Raw genomic sequence first — 18,753 nt, 5'->3', positions numbered from 1 at the left:
ACATTGACTGACAGACAATTTGGTTTCAGAAGTGGAAGATCTTGTGTCATGAATTTAGTGAGCTTTCATAGTAGAGCAATTGATATAATTCAAGAGAGAGAGGGTTGGGCAGACTGTGTTTATTTAGACCTGAAAATAGCATTTGGTAAGGTACCACACCAGAGACTGCTATGGAAAATTAAAAATATAGGGGGTTTGCAAGGAAACACACTGAATTGGATTACAGATTTCTTGAGGGATAGAGAAATGAGAACAGTAATAAAGGGAGAAAAATCAGAATGGTGTAGAGTTACAAGTGGAGTACCACAGGGGACAGTCTTAGCCCCCGTAATGTTTCTGGTGTATGTCAATGATATGGTGGATGAGGATGACAGTTATATAAGTCTGTTTGCAGATGATGCAAAATTATTGACAAGAGTGGAAAACAATATGGATTGTGAAATATTACAGAAAGATCTAAATAAGATATATAAATGGAGTAAGAAATGGGAAATGGAATTCAATGCAAAGAAATCCAAGGTGATGGAATTAGGAAAAAGCAAAAGAAGATTGACAAGTTCCTACACCATGGGAGAAGTGGAAATTAAGAAAACCAAAGAAGAAAAAGACTTGGGAATTACAATCAGAGATAATTTATCACCAGAAAAACATGTAACCAAAATAGTTGGGGAAACCTATGAGTTACTAAGAAAGATGAAAGGGGCATTTGCTTACATGGATGAAGAGATGATGAAAAAGTTGATGGAATATGTGATTCAACCAAAACTGAAATATGCCACTGTTGTTTGGTCACCCCATAATAAAAAGGAAATAAGGAAAATAGAAAGGATCCAAAGAGCTGCAACCAAATTGGTACCAAGTTTGAGAGATTTAACCTATGAAGAAAAATGAAGGAGATTGAAGCTTCCATCATTACAAGAGAGAAGAGAAAGAGGGGACCTGATTGCTATATACAGCACTTTAAAGGGTAAGGATCAAGTTGACAAAGAAGACTTATTTGTGTGGGACTCAAGAGATACGAGAGGACATGGAGTGAAATTGAAGAAAACAGCAAGTAGAAGAGATGTCAAGAAATATGATTTCCCAAATAGAAACATAGAAATATGGAACAACTTAGATGGAAGAACTTAGAAAATATTCATGAATTTGAAGTTAAGCTGGATGCTTATAGATATGTGTTATAGATATGGTGACAGGACAGCATGAGCATAGCTCTTTTCCTGTAAAACACAACTAGGTAAATACAACTAGGTAAATACAGGCTTGAACATATGACTGGGGAGAGAAGAAGGGAGAATGTGGGGTGGCCAGACAGACAAAGGCATCACCCACCCTCACAACTAAACATGCAGCAAAAAAGAATGTTTTAATCTTATCTGCTTGCTAAAGTTCATTGAAGGTAACAGTTGCAATTTAATTGCCTAATTTTTCTCCTAATTGGGATAGTGGTTTCAATATACTAGGATAATAGGAAGTGGAAGGAAATAATTAAAGAAAACACTAAGTTTTTCAACAAAAGTTACTATAAGTCAACACATCATAACTCCCCTACTTCTCACTCCCTTGTCTCTCTCCTCCCCTCTCTAATTAATTTTCTTCTGTCTTGCCACTAAGACACTGTACATAACACAATCCATATCATGCTCAGTCACACCATGTGAAGCCACACTACACAAAAAAAAAAGAAAAAAAAATATTGATCTTGATCCTACAGGTGGCTCAGGATTACCCTTAAGCCAAGGCTTTGTCTTGGCAACTCCTGTAGAGAGAAAGAAAAGGCAAACAGGAAATAGACAGCATCTACCACATCACTAGTTCCTACATCTAGCACACCACATTTTCAGTAGGAACTCCTATTCAGCCTCAATCATCCTTTCATTTTGTCTATCTACATAGTCCCATCAGCAACACCATCCATCTTTCTTGTTTTTTCTACTGTGACATCCCCAAATTCTCTCAGCTTTACTTGCATCATTGTGTCTATACCATTCCAGTGTACTTATTTGTTCCATCTTATTCTTCCATTCATTCAGTACCACACATTTCACTACTCTGTCTGTCTCACTTTTCCACTTTGCAACATCCCATTCTAAACACTCCCCATTTTTAACAATTACACACATTCAATGTATCTCCCTCTCAAGCTGCTGAAAAGCCCAGCTAGTTTCCATGCCAATTTTTACTATCATCTAACTTATTTCTTCCACCACCTGCTATTCCTAACATTCCATAGAAATCCCTTTTTCACTAATATTGTATCACCCATTTGCTCTAATTTAGCTTTGTACCTCAAAGTTGCTGGTACATGTCTCTCTTAAAGTACTCCATCCCATATCTCCTTTCAAAGCCTCTGTTGCTGCATACTTTGGTGCATTCAGTGCCATTCTTGCTACTCTGTTCTGTCTTACTTGTAATTTCTCTAATTCATTCTTATTCCATGGAATCACATTCATGCCAAACATAATACTTTGAACAGTCACTCTCTTCCTAATTTCTCACAACATATCACATTTACTTATTCTCATCTTTGCTGCACTTCCTAGGCAGTCCACCCATAGGTTTACCATTCTTATTTATTTATTAATTTATTTATTTTTATTTTATTTATTTATTTATTTTATTTTATTTTTTATTCATTTTTTTTCATTCTTCACCAACACAGCCATTCAAACTTCACATCCCTACATACTTGTATTCATCTTTCTGTTGCAATTCATTCCCTCCCAGTTTTCACATTGGATTTCTCTCATCCTCTGGTCCTATTAAAAATCATTTCCTGTCTCTTCTCCCTGTTAAATCTCACTCCAAAGTCTCTTCCATATCCAACTGTAACATCTAAAAGAATTTGGAGCTCATCTGCTGATTCATTCATAAACAGAGAGGGAAGAACAAGCCCTGCTATGTACTGGAACATAAGAAAGTGCTATTTTCCACAGATTTCTGACAAATGCAGTGACAAAAATACACTAACTCTTATATCCTGCATAGGAGATAGGTTAGCCCCTGCTAAATGTAAGTTAGAGAATGCACTGTGTGATCAGAAGAAAACAAGGAGCAGGGGTAAGAATGAAGGAAGGGGCTCCCTCTCTGTAAGATGGAGGGATTTGAAGTTCCACCAATAATGACAAGAATGCACATCCATTGAGCTAAGTATCATAAGGACATTTCACAGCAGTAGCCACACAGCACACACAAATGTGACATGATGAGGCAGAAGGAGGGAATTTTCAAATAATAAATACAACCAACTTGTGAGACCTGACATCCCTATGAATCATGAGGCCAGGTCTGACAACATATATCACACACATGAACTGAAGGCCTGAGCTCTTTAGCTGCCTGAAACAAAAAGAAAATTAAGTTTGACTTTTTTGAGTTAACAGTTATGAATTAAAGGATGGTACATTTATCATACATTAACAGTATATTAATGATTTTCAAAGTTAACTTAAAAGTTAGATGGGTACTGAATAAGTTAACTATGTTGATTAATGAATTTGTGGATGAATGCTTGGTTCCTAGGTATTGATCTTTCATTTGGTGAAATATAGATGATTTATGATGTCATTAAATTATTGTGTAAAAAAGAAAAAAGAAAAATTGTCACTAAGTTATTGAGTAAAATTCATTGTTATCACTATTGAAAGTGTAAATATTTCAATATACTTAATTTTGAATTATATTTATTTGTGTTTATGTAAATGTAGAAGGAATTTTTTAATATTATTATAGCAGTGCCATATTGACTTGCAGGATCTGCCTGAATACAGTCAAATTGTAAAGATGTTCAGCTTTTTCTCCTCATCCTCTAATACCACATTGTTCAAGATATGGCACAAGATGGTAAAGCTACGCTTCTCTCCCAGTAGTTTGTTCCCACCCTTCACAGGTGAGAAATTTGAGCTTTACTCTTTAAATCTGAATTTATTGCATGAGAAGATGTGCTTATGGTTATATGATGTCACATGCCAGAAGGTTTTGCCCAGTGGTAACCCTTGGCAATTATGTGACAGAGGCATTCACTGATGGTTGTAGTGATGTATTTTTTTTTTTTTATTTGCATGTGTACATTATTTGAATTATTTCATTATGATTTGTAATATAAAACAGTATATTATAGTACAAGTACAATGATGTAGATTAATTTTTGAACTGTGATTATGAATATGTAACCAATGCCTAACTGAGTGTCACTAAATGCCTATAGATGAAATACTGAACAGAAATTGATCCATTCTTATTTGTTTGGCTCATTAAAAGCTGATGATTTAATAATATATTAATTATGTTTTAAGAATATTATAAGCACATAAAGTATAGTAATATTGTGCCATGCCTGAGCAGCTAAACATCACACTTGATGATGATGTCATTAAGCAAGCTGTTGTGTTGCTTTCACATTTTATTTTCTAGTAAACAGAAGGCTTTTGCTTTTAGGAAAAAATCAACAATTTTACTTTGGATTTTTCTGAATAATCACTATATGTTATTTATTCATATCTTATCATGCTGAGGATAACTGCATTGTTTTTTTTACTAAAACTGGACAAAATGGTGAATTCTGTCAAAAACATTTGACATATCCTGGGAAATATATCTTTTTGGAGAGCATTTTTAACATATGCAAGTTAATTCAAGGAAAAATACTGGAAATAGTGTACCATTGCACTTAGTGGACTTGGTAACTTTATTTGGAGATTAGAAATGGACTCACAGAATCATTAACCTTCAGAATGTCAGTCGTATTTTTGGAATTGAACATAACTGTTGCAATGTCTTTGATTTGTTAACAATGTCAGTACTTCTGAATCTTTCATGCCATATCAATTGGCAAAAATTTAGCTTGCCAGTGATCACATTTTCTGTCTTTTGATTCTGTTCTAAGCTAAAATCTGATTTATTTTCAGGTCCTTTTCAACTACATTTCTTATAGAATAAAATCTTGCAATTCCATAACACTGTCCTCAGTGGAATAAATGGCACTGTATGTTAATGCCAATGCTAACAAGCAAATGTTATAGTTAAGTTTAAAAAAAAAAAAATTGCTAAACTTAAGAACCCACAGTTTGTGTATATCATATGCATTAATTGAATGAAAGGAAAAGTTTTTGAAATAACAGCCCGAAAGGTAAATATATTAAAGAAAGTCTGACCTTAGATGAAGGGTGAAGTCAGGATTACTTTTAGGGGTATTTTCACTAATATTTTTTTTCAAAATATGCCCCCACCCTCCCTTTTTTTTTTTTTTTTTTTTTTTTTTTTTTTTGACACACCAAAGCCATCAGTCCTTCCATTGCTGGACACATTTCTGAAAGGCCTTTTTTGGAATGGTCACTGAATGGGTCATTGACTTCTGAATGATCATGGCTTTCAAATTGGAACCCTTTCAGTGGTATCTTCAACTTAAGGAACATCCTAATATCAGAAGGAGCTTTGTTTGAAGGACAAGGAGGGAATTCATTACTTTACTAAAGAATGTTGGACCTGATGCAGAGATTGCAGTTTGGTGCACAAGACCAAAGCTGTAGGAGCAAAGCAAATAAGTTGCCTCATGACAACATTCTAGATCATTCATCACGCATGATCCAAGAATAATTTTCCAAGCTTTTTAATTTAATTCTTCAGATTTACCAGGTTTCCATGATATATGGCTGTTTTCCAAGCTAAAGATACTCCTGAATGGTTCCTGGTTTGAAAGCTAAAGAGACATCATGCAAAACAAGACGGCACACCTAGTAGCCATTGGAAAACAGGCATTTCATAAATGTTTTCAGGAATGAATGAACCAAAAAATTGTGTGAAGTCACAAATAGCATACTGTGAAAGGCATTAGTGGTAGAAACCCAAATTTATGTCATTTTTTCTTGGTCTCGGCTCAGAAATTTTTAAACATATCTTTTATCTAGAAAATAGTAAAATAAATATGATTATGTATCTCCTTCCAGCCACAGGATACATGATTGGGGAACAACACTTCATCACCTTTGACCAGCAGCACCTTGAATACAAAGGACGGTGTCAGCATCTCCTTGTGGCAGACATGGTGGGAGGAAGATGGGCTGTGTCAGTCAACTACCATCATCACTCCTCCCGCACTATTATTATTTATATTCATGATTCATACATCGAGATTGCAAAGGATTTTAGGGTAAGTTGCTATAATATATATATATATATATATATATATATATATATATATATATATATATATATATATATATATATATATATATATATATATATATATATATATAATAACAAAGTTAAGATTATTGATTAAACCATGCAATTACAAATAGTGTATGTTTATATTTATGTACAAAAGGAATAGTGATGCACTTGAATAGCATATAAAGTGTGCTACATAGAATAAATTATTAAAATATCAGCTGCAGCCTTAGAAAGCTTAATTAAGGGTAAGTGGATGTACAGACAATCTTGATATATATATATATATATATATATATATATATATATATATATATATATATATATATATATATATATATATATATATATATATATATATATATATATATATATATATATATATATATATATATATATATATATATATATATATATTTATTTATTTATTTATTTATTTATTTATTTATTTATTATGACCTTACAAAGTCCCTCTCTATGGTTCACTACCAACACCGCCAACAGCTGCCACTACCCTTAGGACAGCTTCTCTAGGCTACACCCTGTAGCCTAGTGCAGGACAAACTCAGACAAGACTGTAAATAGCAAAAGCCTTAAGGTCACCATCCTTTCCTTTCTTACAGAGGAAATATAACTCAAAAAAAAGGTCACTCTCCAAGCTGAAAAGGACTCGGCAGTCATGTTCTAGAATGTAAGGTAGTAACAGATGCTAGACAACAATACACAATATCCTGAGGAAAAATTCAACCCACAAACAGAAATGAAGTCCTCCCACTGTCCACAGAATATTACTGTGCTTTGTCTGTGTTCACCTTGTCTCAGATCTCCCAGACAACAGATCTCACCTATAAAGATCAGGAGAGAAAAGAGAGTACTGAACATTACATAGCACACACAAAGAATAGACATACACAATGATGACAACAAAAAGTCCAGTAGCATTTAACTAAAGAACACCAGACAAGAGTCAGCTTAACTCAGGAAACAACTCTGAGCAGAATCCCAGTCTGCCTGGACAGACAAAGGATGAACCAACACTGGGAAGACAAATTTGCCATTCTTGCAAGCACTTAAATTTTAATGAGAAATTAATCAGAATGACAAACTAAAACTCCCAAGACTATTTCAACAGCTGTGCGCGTTACTGCTCACCTATCCACCGCCTGTCCCTTCCTTCCTTTTCTCCTTTCCTCTACGTTCTTTCACCTTGTCCCAAACCTCCCTCCCTGTCACCTCCCCTCCCTCTTATGTGTCAGAGATAAGTGACTAGGAAGTGATACCTCACTCGCTATGTCTCCTCATTCATTTTATGTCATTTGTGCTTCATCCTTTCTCACTCTTTCTCGCTCTTGTATACATAATTTAATTTTCATTCTTAATCATTCTCATTCTATTTAGAAATCCTCAGGATTGTTCTTACTTTCAGAGAGAGAGAGAGAGAGAGAGAGAGAGAGAGAGAGAGAGAGAGAGAGAGAGAGAGAGAGAGAGAGAGAGAGAGAGAGAGAGCTCCAACTTATAGGGCTTTACTGTATGCATATGCACAACGATGACAGTAGATAAATGTGACATATACTTGTCAAAGCAGCACAAAACCCAAGGTGATAATGCATGAAACTTGGGACAGTAAGAGCTTAGGAAGAGGGATGAAACTCAGGAGGGTACTATATATATATATATATATATATATATATATATATATATATATATATATATATATATATATATATATATATATATATATATATATATTTGTTATGTTATCTCAAGTGTATCAGTGCAAATGTATTCATTTTGATTTATTTTTTCAATTTTTTTTTTTATATTAATTTCTGGTTCCCTGAAATCAATTAATTTTTTCATATAGTTTCTTCAGTCACCATAACGGAGATTTGCAGTAATGAACACTACATTGGAATGAATTATGTTCGTTGTCAATTAAACTGATCAGCCTACCTGTCTTTGTCTTCTTCAAATGTGATAATATTTTACTAATTATGTTATACAAGTCGTTAATGTATATTAAAGATGATTGTTCTAAAACTGATTAGTGTGTTACCTCACAAAATCCTTTTCATCACTTGGATTTTGCAACCAGCACTATGGCAGCACTACTATGGGTGGGGCCTGACTAACTAAATATCTACAAAATAATATAAGAGGCTGACCATCTAAACTTCCTAAGAGCTGCAGCAGAATTGCTTACAATGCTATAGAAAAAAAATGCAACTATGTACATTTTGATTAACTTAAATAGTAGTTTCACATCTCCTAATGTCTAATATAATCAGAAAGAGTGAGCATACATACAGGAAATACAGTAGTAACACATTTATGTTAATCCACAGGTTTACTTTATTGTATATTTTCAGTAAATTCATGCTTACATACTCTACATTGTCATAATTGTTACAGGTCTCTGTTAATGGGAGAGCCACAGAATTACCAGCAAGTGTTTCTTCAGTCTCTGTGCACCGCAGCTTACATTCTCTGCATGTGGACAGCCACCTCTATGGATTTAGAGTGAACTGGAATCTTGCCCAGGATGTTACAAGCATAACTATTCATGGTAATGTATTGTGTAGTGAACTGTATTTATCCTTTACTTTTTTTTTTTTTATGTAAACATGACATATCACATGTTAGGTAATTCTTCTATCTACACTTGTCTCTGAAAGATACATTCTTCCTTTACATGACTGAAAAGTTACTGTACATTTTGAGATGTTTCTCAAAAGTTCTTTAATGTCATTTTTTTTAAAGCATTTATATGAGACCAAGAAGAAACCTGTAAGTCATCTGAGTTTATCAATGTTCCTCTTTGTGTTTATAGTATATACTAAATAAGGAAAACTAAGGCCATTTCACACTAATTGTGATGCTGTGTGAGTCATGCTGTGCAGCAAATGCATGTGATTGATGCTTGCTATGCAAGTGTTCACATTGAATGCTATGTTTACTTACAGTTTTCAAAGTAAGAACTGTTTTTATATTTGTCTCTAGGTTACAGGAGGGAGAGACTGTTCTCTGTAGTCCACAAAAGAGGAAGAAGGGGATGAGAAGCTACTAATGTTGGCTATAGCCATCAACAAGAAAAAAAAAAAAGGATGGAGTTGGAAATAGAAGTAGAAAATTTTGATGGCATTTCAGATTGTATCCTGTTTACTTTACTGAATCCCTCTCACTGTAGACAAGACAACAAGAAGCAGGGCACCATCTAAATATATCAAGGGAGTGTAGTGCAAGGCAGCTCAGCCTGAGTCCTAAAGTGACTCCTGCGTATATGAAAGCAAAGTTGTGTTGGGAAAGAATCACGAGCCAGGAAATCAGGAAAACTTGCCACATTGCAGGCATTGCTTGCATAGCTTCACTGACAGTGTGAACAGCTTTATACAAAATAATGTAAGCAATTAAAAACACATGGCTTCACATCAGCATTGTGTAGCTAGTGTATTATTACAATCAGTGTTAAATGGCCTTTAAGTTTCATTCTATACAATGGTGTACACTACCAGAGTATTACCAAGTAATTTCAACTTGACTTTAGCCTTCAAAATATTTTTATAAAAAATCAGATTATTTTAGCCAGTAAACAGATAAATAGGGATTAATATAATCACTAGTATAACTAATGATAACCACTATAAGGATAGTATAACCACTCCAATAAGAATAGTTATGATTATTCAGCCAAACAATCCCTTGACTCAATAAGCCTAAACAACTGCTTGCTAACAGGTCCAGGTTTGGTACCTGACCTAGCTTAGGTGCTATTAAGGTTCAGGCACCAAAAATATGCCTTCATATTTTATATAAAAATGTCTTCTTAATGGTAGGACTTAACAAAAATTATATAGCATATAGTAGATTTTTGTGGCTGAGAGATCCATTAGACCCTAATTCCCCATTTGATATCCATAGTTTCAAGATCTTTTTATTTAGAGCCACCTTTATTTATTTATTTATTTATTTATTTATATATTTATTTATTTATGTAAGAAGGTCACTGGCCAAGGGCAAAAAAAATTGTATTTAAAAAAGGCCCACTCAAATGCCAGCTTCCAAAGCTTCATCAGATAGAATGATCAAATAACAGAGGATAAGTGTCTTGAAACCTCCCTCTTGATGGAACCCAAGTCATAGGAAGGAGAAAATACTGATTCAGGAAGGGAGAAAGAGGTGAACGATTGAGAATACTAGTTAACTCTTTCATTAGAGAGGTGGACAGAATAGAGGTGGGAGAAACAACAAGGCTATGGGAAGAAGGAAGGCATGCAGTTAACAAGACCAGAAGAGAAGTTAGCATGAAAATAGCAATAGAAGATATCAAGAGATGCAACATTGCATTAATGAGAGAGAGGCTGAACACAGTCAGTGATAGGAGAAGAGTTGTTAAGACAAAAAGTTTCTGATTCCACCTTGTCCAAAAGAGTGGCATGAGTGGAACCTCCCAGTACATGTGAAGCATACTCCATGCTTGAATGGACAAGGCCTCTATACAGAGTTGGCAGCTGGTGGAAACAATTCAGAACACCAAACTTTATAGGAGCTGTTTTTTGCTAGAGATGAAATATGAAGTTTCCAGTTTAGATTATAAGTAAAGGACAGACGAAGGATGTTCAAGATAAAAGAAGGGGATAGTGGAGTGTCATTGAAGAAGACCTATCTGAAAGGTTGTGTAGAGTTGATAGAGGAATTGAATTTTTGAGGCATTGAATAATAGTAAGTTTGTTCTGCCCTAATCTGAAATTTCAGATAAATCAAAAGTCAGGCATTCTGTGGCTTCCCTCCATGAACTGTTTACTTCCTGAAGGGTTGGATGTCTACAAAAGGATGTGGAAAAGTGGTATCATCAGTGTACAAGTGGATAGGACAAGAAGTTTGGTTTAGATCATTGATGAATAATAGGAAGAAAGTAGGTGACAGGACAGAACCCTGAGGATTGTAGATTTAGGAGAAGAACAGTGGCAGTCTACCACAGCAACAATAGAAAGGTCAGAAAGGAAACGAGATTTAGTTACAGAGAGAAGGATAGAAGCCATAGGAGGGTTGTTTGGAAATCAAAGGTTAATATGAGACACTATCAAAAGCTTTTGATGTGTCTAAGGTAACAGCAAAAGTTTCTCCATAATCTCTAAAAAAGGATGACCAAAACTTTGTAAGGAAGATCACCAGTAGAGTGGCCTTGACTGGCAATCAGAAATAAGGTTGTGAAGTGATATATGTTTAAAAAGCTTCCTGTTGAGGATAGATTCTAAAACTTTAGAGAAGCAGGAAATTAAAGTAATAGGACAGTAGTTTGAGAGATTAGAACAATCACCATTTTTAGAAAGAGGCTGAATGTAGGCAAACTTTCAGCAAGAAGGAAGGTGGATGTGATGGACAGAGTTGGAAGAGATGACTATGCAAGGTGCAAGCACAAAAGGCACAATTTTGGAAACAATAGGAGGGACCCCATCAGGTCCATAAGCTGTACTAGGGTTAAAGCCAGCAAGGACTTGCAAAACATCACTGCAAAGATCTTAATTTATAACATGAAGTAGTCAGAGGATGGAGGAGAGGGAAGAAGAACTCCTGAATCATGTAAGGTAGCATTTTTAATAAAGGTTTGAAAGAAGAGTTTAGCTTTAGAGATAGATGAGATGGCAATGGTGCCATCAGGTTGAAATAAAGGAGGAAAAGATGAAGAAGTAAAGTTATCAGTGATGTTTGTCCAGATGCCAGAAATCACAAGGGGAATTAGATCTTGAAAGACTTTAACACTTTCTATTGATGCCGGAGTTTTTGGCTAGTTGGAGAACAGATTTGGCATGATTCTGGGCAGAAATATAAAGTCCATGTGACTCAGGTGATGGAAGGTTCAAGTAACTTTTTTTGTGGGGCCACCTCTCCATCATGTATAGCATGAGAACAGGCTGTGTTAAACCAAGGTTTGGAGGTTTAGGTTGAGAGAAAGAGTGAGGAATTTACATCTCCATGCCAGCCGTTATCACCTATATCATGCACTCAGCACATAGAGGTGGGTCTCTGACATGGAAGCAGTAGTCATTCTAAGAAAGTCAGAATAATACCTCCTCAGGTCCCCCAATTAGCAAAGGCAAAATGCAAGAGGCACCTCCACTTGGGGGGATGCTGAGGAGGGATTAGAATGATAGGATAAAATGCAGATTTAAGATTGTGATTGGAGGAGCCCAATGGAGAAGACAGGGTGACAGCATAAGCAGAAGGATTAGAGGTTAGGAAAAGATCAAGATGGTCAGGAATACAAGTAGGGTGTTGCACCAGTTGTTCTAGGTCATGGAAGATAACAAGGTGGTCAGTGAAGGAAAAGGAGAGCCAAAACTGGTAGTGAACATCTAAGTCTCCAAGAATGGAGATCTTTGCAAAAGGGAAGAGAGTCAGAATATGCTCCACTTTGGAAGTTAAGTCAGAACTGTTGCTCCAACAGAGAAGTTAATGGCGATGGAAATTAATTCAATTAAAGCATAACAATCCACTATGATGAGTGGATGAAACAATGAGGTCAAGAGGATTCACTGTCCTGGAGCAAACCATTATCAATCTGCTCAGTATATGGGGAGTCAGTTAGATTCTTGCCTGCGCTTAGTGCACATCAATGCTCCTTCTCAACCCACTACCTTCTTTGGTGGATGTTTTTCACCAAACTTCAGCTAAGTACTTGTCTAGTCTCAGACCAGTGTACTAAAGGTACTTAGCTTACTGTATGTCTGCCTCACTAAATATTATAACCTGACTCTGTCAGGCTTTTTTATGCCAGTTAGCCACAGTGGTCCTCGTTGGTGATTTAACTTGTTCCTGCCATATGTGTCTATGGTCTAGTCACTCTGGTGTCTACATGCTACTAAAGCACCACAGAAAACAGCAAACACACATGGATGACTCAAAGTGGTATGAATAGTAATGGTGTGATGGTTTGGTGCTTCACACCACAGATAGTTTATTCCCCTTAAAACAACCTGGCTTTTTATACCACCCATTAAAGCTTAAAATAGAAGATATTAAGAAATTAAAGCAAATTAGAGGGGAGATCAAGGCCAGCATCATCGCCATAACCAAAGGTCTGGATGTATTCCTTCATGCCGCTGATGAGCATGAAATAAAGCCCAAACACACAACAATAAAGGCCGCACTAACCAAAATACAAAACTATTAGATCAAACTAATTTGCAAGACACCATGGTGAAAGATATGCTATATGAGGAAGAAATAAATGAAATTCTCACCAAGCTAGAGGTCAGTCAGGAAAAAAACAAACCAGAAAAATAAGGAAATCCCCTTGAAGCTACCCAAACTTAGTTTACCCCTTTTTAATGGTTCAAGTTCTGAAATGTATATGAATGCTCCATTCATCAAAATATTGATTTAACATATGTCCAAAAACTTACCTACTTTAAGGGAAAGATGGAGGGAGAGGTAATGCATTTAATATCAGGTTTCAAACTCAAAGCTTCAAACTATAAACCAGCTATCCAACTACTTAAGGACAGTTATGGTAGGGAAGACAGGCTCAGGTATGTCCTGGTGACTGAACTAGATAATCTGCAAAGGCCTAATTATGATATCATTAATCTCAAGCAATTTCTAGCAAAATATGAAAGTTTATTTGAATCATTGATTGCAGACAATATCAGTAGAGAAGAAATGAATCCCACACTCCTCGTAAATTATCTTTCAGCCCCCATGAAAGAAAATATAAAGAGTGCTGAAAGAAAATATATTGAACATTGAGGAAGCTCTACATAGATTGTTTGAGAAATTAAATATTCACTCTTGGAAGTGATTCATCTACATCTGACAAGGAAGTAAAATATCAAACAATAGGTAGTTTTGATATAGGTCAAAGTAAGGATGCCACCAATACCCAAGTCCTGACATAAGGGTAAAAAGGGCTCAGCAGTCAAGGCTTTGCAATGGATGACTAGAACCTGGACATGGTAGACAAGGTTACACAAACCCCAACATTGAAAACTGAAAATTGTGTGAGAAAAAGGAATACCATGCCCTCTGTAAAATCTAAAGCAACCAACAAAACAGAGAGTGAGTCCAAGAAGGGAGGGGGGGGGCCAACAATATTAACAGCTCCCAGGGAAGGAACTATCTTACCAACCTTAATGTTACCACTCATATTAAAGGGAGGTAAAATTACTAAATTAAGGGTCTTATTGAATCAGTGCTCAGAGAAAACCTTTGTCCCAGAGTTCTTATTAGCCAAATTAAAACACAAATTGATAGGCAAGGAAACCTTAAAGCTCCAGGGATTCACTGGAAGCAAAACAGATCAACAATATGATGTAGCTTCTGTATTCTATAAATATAAAGGAAAAGAATGCTCCCTGATAGCAGCGGTAGTAACTCAAATGCCTCAACAGACAGTCCATAAAGGACATAGTTAAATTAGAAAATTCAGGCTGTATGTTGGCTGACCCAAACATCATGAATGATGGTGGCAACTAATAGGGCTGACCATTGTTATGAGTTAGTCACTCCTGGATATGAAAGTGCAGACACAATAATATTGCTACTTACAATTTGTGGTTTTGCCCTGAGTGGCGCCTAGAAAAACAAAGTTGATAATAATGTCCAGGTGGAGAGAATTTTGGTACTTAGAATAGCAGTCAACCCAATGGAAGAGAAAATCAATAACCCAGATTCTAAACCTCATAAGAAAGATCTGAACAAACTCTGGGAACTAGATGATATTGGGATACTATCAAATAAAATAACCCAAGAAATTAAAGACACCCCCCAACAGTTTGAAAGAGCCATCTCTGATGATCAACAAACCAATCAGTGTAATGTCTGTTTATCCTGGAAGGATAACAAGGCTCAGTTAGTAAGTAATTTAAAATTATTACTGGGTAGGTAAAGAGCCTTGAACACACATTAAAAAAAAAATCATTGTAGCAAGTATTCTAAGATAATCACTGACCAGATAAACTGAAGCTTTATAGAGAAAGTGGATTCATGTTACACACAACAAGACATAAAGATAGTGAAGAGAAGAATAACAAACAGGGAACAATATATATATATATATATATATATATATATATATATATATATATATATATATATATATATATATATATATATATATATATATATATAGAGAGAGAGAGAGAGAGAGAGAGAGAGAGAGAGAGAGAGAGAGAGAGAGAGAGAGAGAGGGGGGGGGGGGGAGGAAGGCATCCCTGACAGGTAGAGGAATGCACTGAGAAGTTACATAAAAAATTTATACAAAGAAAAGTTGATCTTCCTCACCTGATCTCCACCCATTGCCCTTGCTTCTTGAAAGCTTAAATGAGTATATCATGTATTAAAGGGGATGCTCTTTCCCATAGTGTGCTTTGTTTTTGCCCAGCCCCTCAAATAAAGCCCCTGTGATTTTTATTACATAAATGTTTTCCTGGGAGAGCAGCAAAGTGAGTGGAGCATCCATTAGGGAAGGATGTGAGCCTCCTCTCCCCCTCCTGTGTGTTCTCTCCCTTCCCTTCCCCCACACCCCTTTCACATGATTTCACCTGTGCACGTCCCCCTGAGCCACGTGGGGCCCAGTAGTGGAGGAGAGTTGAGAAGGGACAGACACAGTGCAGTGAGGCTTGTAACACATGATAGGGAAGGCATATTATTTTATACCTACTGGTGGAATTACTGCATGCTGCATTATATTATTGAGTACTAGTTAGTCCCCATGGGAGTCCAATATTTTGGCCAGTCCTGAGTTATATGCCAGGGGAGTGTCAGGGCTGTTATGTGTCTGCTGCTCCTGCAGACTGGAGAAGTGATTACACCTGCAGTCTGTATTGTTTGGTTGTCTCATATTTGTGTCACTGTACAGAGTATTCTGATAAGACCCAGTCCCCTCCACTCACTTTCTACATAAGTGCAGAGTCTCACTGTGGATCTGATGTGTATTTGAGTGCCATGAATATTGTGTGTTGTATTTGTTAAATGATACTAATTACTAATGTCCTGGCTTTTATGTAGGAAGGATACTGGCCAAGGGCAACAAAAATCCAATAAAAAATATGCCCACTGAAATGCCAGTCCCATAAAAAAGGCTTGCAGCTGTGCTCGTGTGGAGTTAGAGGATTATACCATATTTGAGCTAGGCTACTGCTATCTACTTTTTTTCCAGATTTCCACCAATTTTATAGGAGGTTGGAGTCTGTCTTCTGGAATATTGTAAATATGCTGTCAATTGACCAGAGTGAGTAATATTTCCTTAGCATATGTTGAACATCCTCGGTCTGCCCTTTACTTATGATCTAAACTGGAAACTTCACATCTCATCTCTAGCTAAAACAGTTTCTATAGTTAGGTGCGATGAATGTCTCTGGCAGTTTTTTTTCACCCACCCCAGCTGCTAATGCTGTGCATATCTGTTAATGTATGGAGTATTTGTGACTGTCTTGGAGATAGGCCAACATTTGACTTTTCCTCATCTCTAATCCTTTTCCTTATGTTGTCACCCTATCCTCTCAGTTGGGCTCCTCTAATCACATCATATCAGTATCTTTCCCTATCACTCCAGTCCCTTCTCAGGATCCCCCAAAGTGAAGGTGCATCTGAAGTTTTGCCTTTGCTAAACTAGGGGGACCTGAGGAGTTATTACTCTGACTTTCCATTGAATGACTACTGCTTACAGAGGTGATAGTGTCTAGCATAGAGGTGGACATTCCTCACTCTTTCTCTTGCCCTAAATATTCCAAACCTTAGTTTAAAACAGCCTGTTGTTGTGTTATACATGATGGAGAGGTGGCCCACAAAAGGTACTTGAGCCTTCCATCACCAGAATTTTGTGCACTTTATATTTCAGCCCAGAACCATGCCAAGTCTGTTCTCCAACTAGCCAAAAAACTGCTTCATTAATAGAAAGTGTCAAGATCTTTCAAGATCTAACTTCCCTTGTGACTTCTGCCACGTAACCAAAAACATCTCCAATAACTTTACTTCTTCATCTTTTCCTCCTTCATTTCAACCTGATGGTACCGCTGCCATCTCATCTATTTTTAAAGCTGAACTCTTTAATCAAATCTTTGCTAAAATCTCTACCTTGAATGATTCAGGGCTTGTTCTTCCCTCTCCTCCACCCTCTGACTACTTCATGCTACCCAATAAGATCCTTCACAGTTATGTTTTCCATACCCTCACTGGCCTTATCCCTCAGAAAGCTTATCAACCTGATGGGGGTCCCTCCTATTGTTCTCCAAAACTGTCTCCATGCTTGCACTTTGCCTAGTCAAACTCTTCCAACTCTGTCTATCAACATCTACCTTTCCTTCCTGCTGGGAATTCACTTGCATTCAACCTGTTCCTAAAAAGAGTGATTGGTCTAATCCCTAAAACTACTGCCCTATTAATTTCGTGTCTATTTAAAGTTTTGAATCAATCCTCAACAGGAAGATTCTTAAACATCTATCACTTCACAACCTTTTACCTTATTGCCAGTATGGGTTCCATCATGGCTGCTGTACTGGTGATCTTCTGGCTTTCTTTACTGAATCTTGGTCATCCTCTTTTAGGGATTTTGGTGAAACTTTTGGTGTTGCCTTTGACATATAAAAAACTTTTCAGTCTGGCACAAAGCTTTGATTTCCAAACTATTCTCCTATGGCTTCTATCCTTCTTTCTATAACTTAATCTCAAATTTCCCTTCTGACCATTCTATTGCTGCTGTGGTAGACAGTCACTGTTCTTCTAACTTTATTAACAGTGATGTTTCTCGGGGTTATGTCCTATCACCCACTGTTTTCCTATTATTCATCCATGATCTAAATCAAACTTCTTGTTCTATGCACTCTTATACTGATGATACTACCCTGCACTTTTCCACATCATTTCATGGACTTCCAACCCAGTTTACACAAGGAAACCATAGAACACCTGACTTCTAATCTTTCTAATATTTTTGACTGGGTAGAGCTAACTTGATATAGTTCAATGCCTCAAAAACTCAGTTCCTTCATTTATCAACTCAACACAACCTTCCAGACAACTATCCCCTCTTCTTCAGTGACACTCAGCTGTCCCCCTCTTTTACACTGGACATTCTTGGTCAATCCTATACTTATAATTTAAACTGGAAACTTCACATCTCATCTCTAGCTAAAACGTCTTCTTTGAAGCTAGGCGTTATGAGTTGTCTCCGCTAGATTTTTTCACCCCCCAGCTGCTAATTCTGTACAGGAGCCTTATCCACCCATGTATGGAGTATGCTTCACATGTCTGGGGGGGGCGGTTTCACTCATACTGGTGTTTTAGACAAGGTGGAATCAAAAGCTTTTCCTCTTATCAACTCCTCTCCTCGGACTGTCTTCAGCCGCTTTCTCATTGCTGCAATGTTGTATTTTGTGCTATTTTCTACTGCTCTTTCCATGCTAACTGCTCTTCTGATCTTGCTTGCTGCATGCTTTCCCTCCTCCCACAGCCTCACTACACAAGACTGTCTTCTTTCTTTCATCCCTATTCTGTCCATCCCTCTAATGGAAGAGTTAACTAGTATTCTCTATCATTCATCGCTTTCTCTGGTAAACTTTGGAACTCCTTCACTTTCTTTATTTCCTC

The 18,753-nt window shown here is 36.5% G+C and overlaps 1 protein-coding gene across 2 annotated transcripts in view; it reads left to right on the top strand.

The window, feature by feature from the left end:
- Nucleotides 1–18,753, top strand: part of LOC135111515 (uncharacterized) — a 716,663-nt gene that overhangs the window by 538,590 nt on the left and 159,320 nt on the right. For both annotated transcript variants that reach the window (XM_064024883.1, XM_064024882.1), the window contains exons 70-72: nt 3,754–3,889; nt 5,946–6,148; nt 8,581–8,734. In XM_064024883.1, the coding sequence (XP_063880953.1) occupies nt 3,754–3,889; nt 5,946–6,148; nt 8,581–8,734 (493 nt within the window). The remainder of the gene's footprint in view (nt 1–3,753; nt 3,890–5,945; nt 6,149–8,580; nt 8,735–18,753) is intronic.

The sequence above is a fragment of the Scylla paramamosain genome, chromosome 22 (assembly GCF_035594125.1).
Source record: "Scylla paramamosain isolate STU-SP2022 chromosome 22, ASM3559412v1, whole genome shotgun sequence".
Classification (NCBI taxonomy): domain Eukaryota; kingdom Metazoa; phylum Arthropoda; class Malacostraca; order Decapoda; family Portunidae; genus Scylla; species Scylla paramamosain.
The sequence above is the reverse complement of the archived record's forward strand: the minus strand, read 5'-3'. Positions and strand labels throughout refer to the sequence as shown.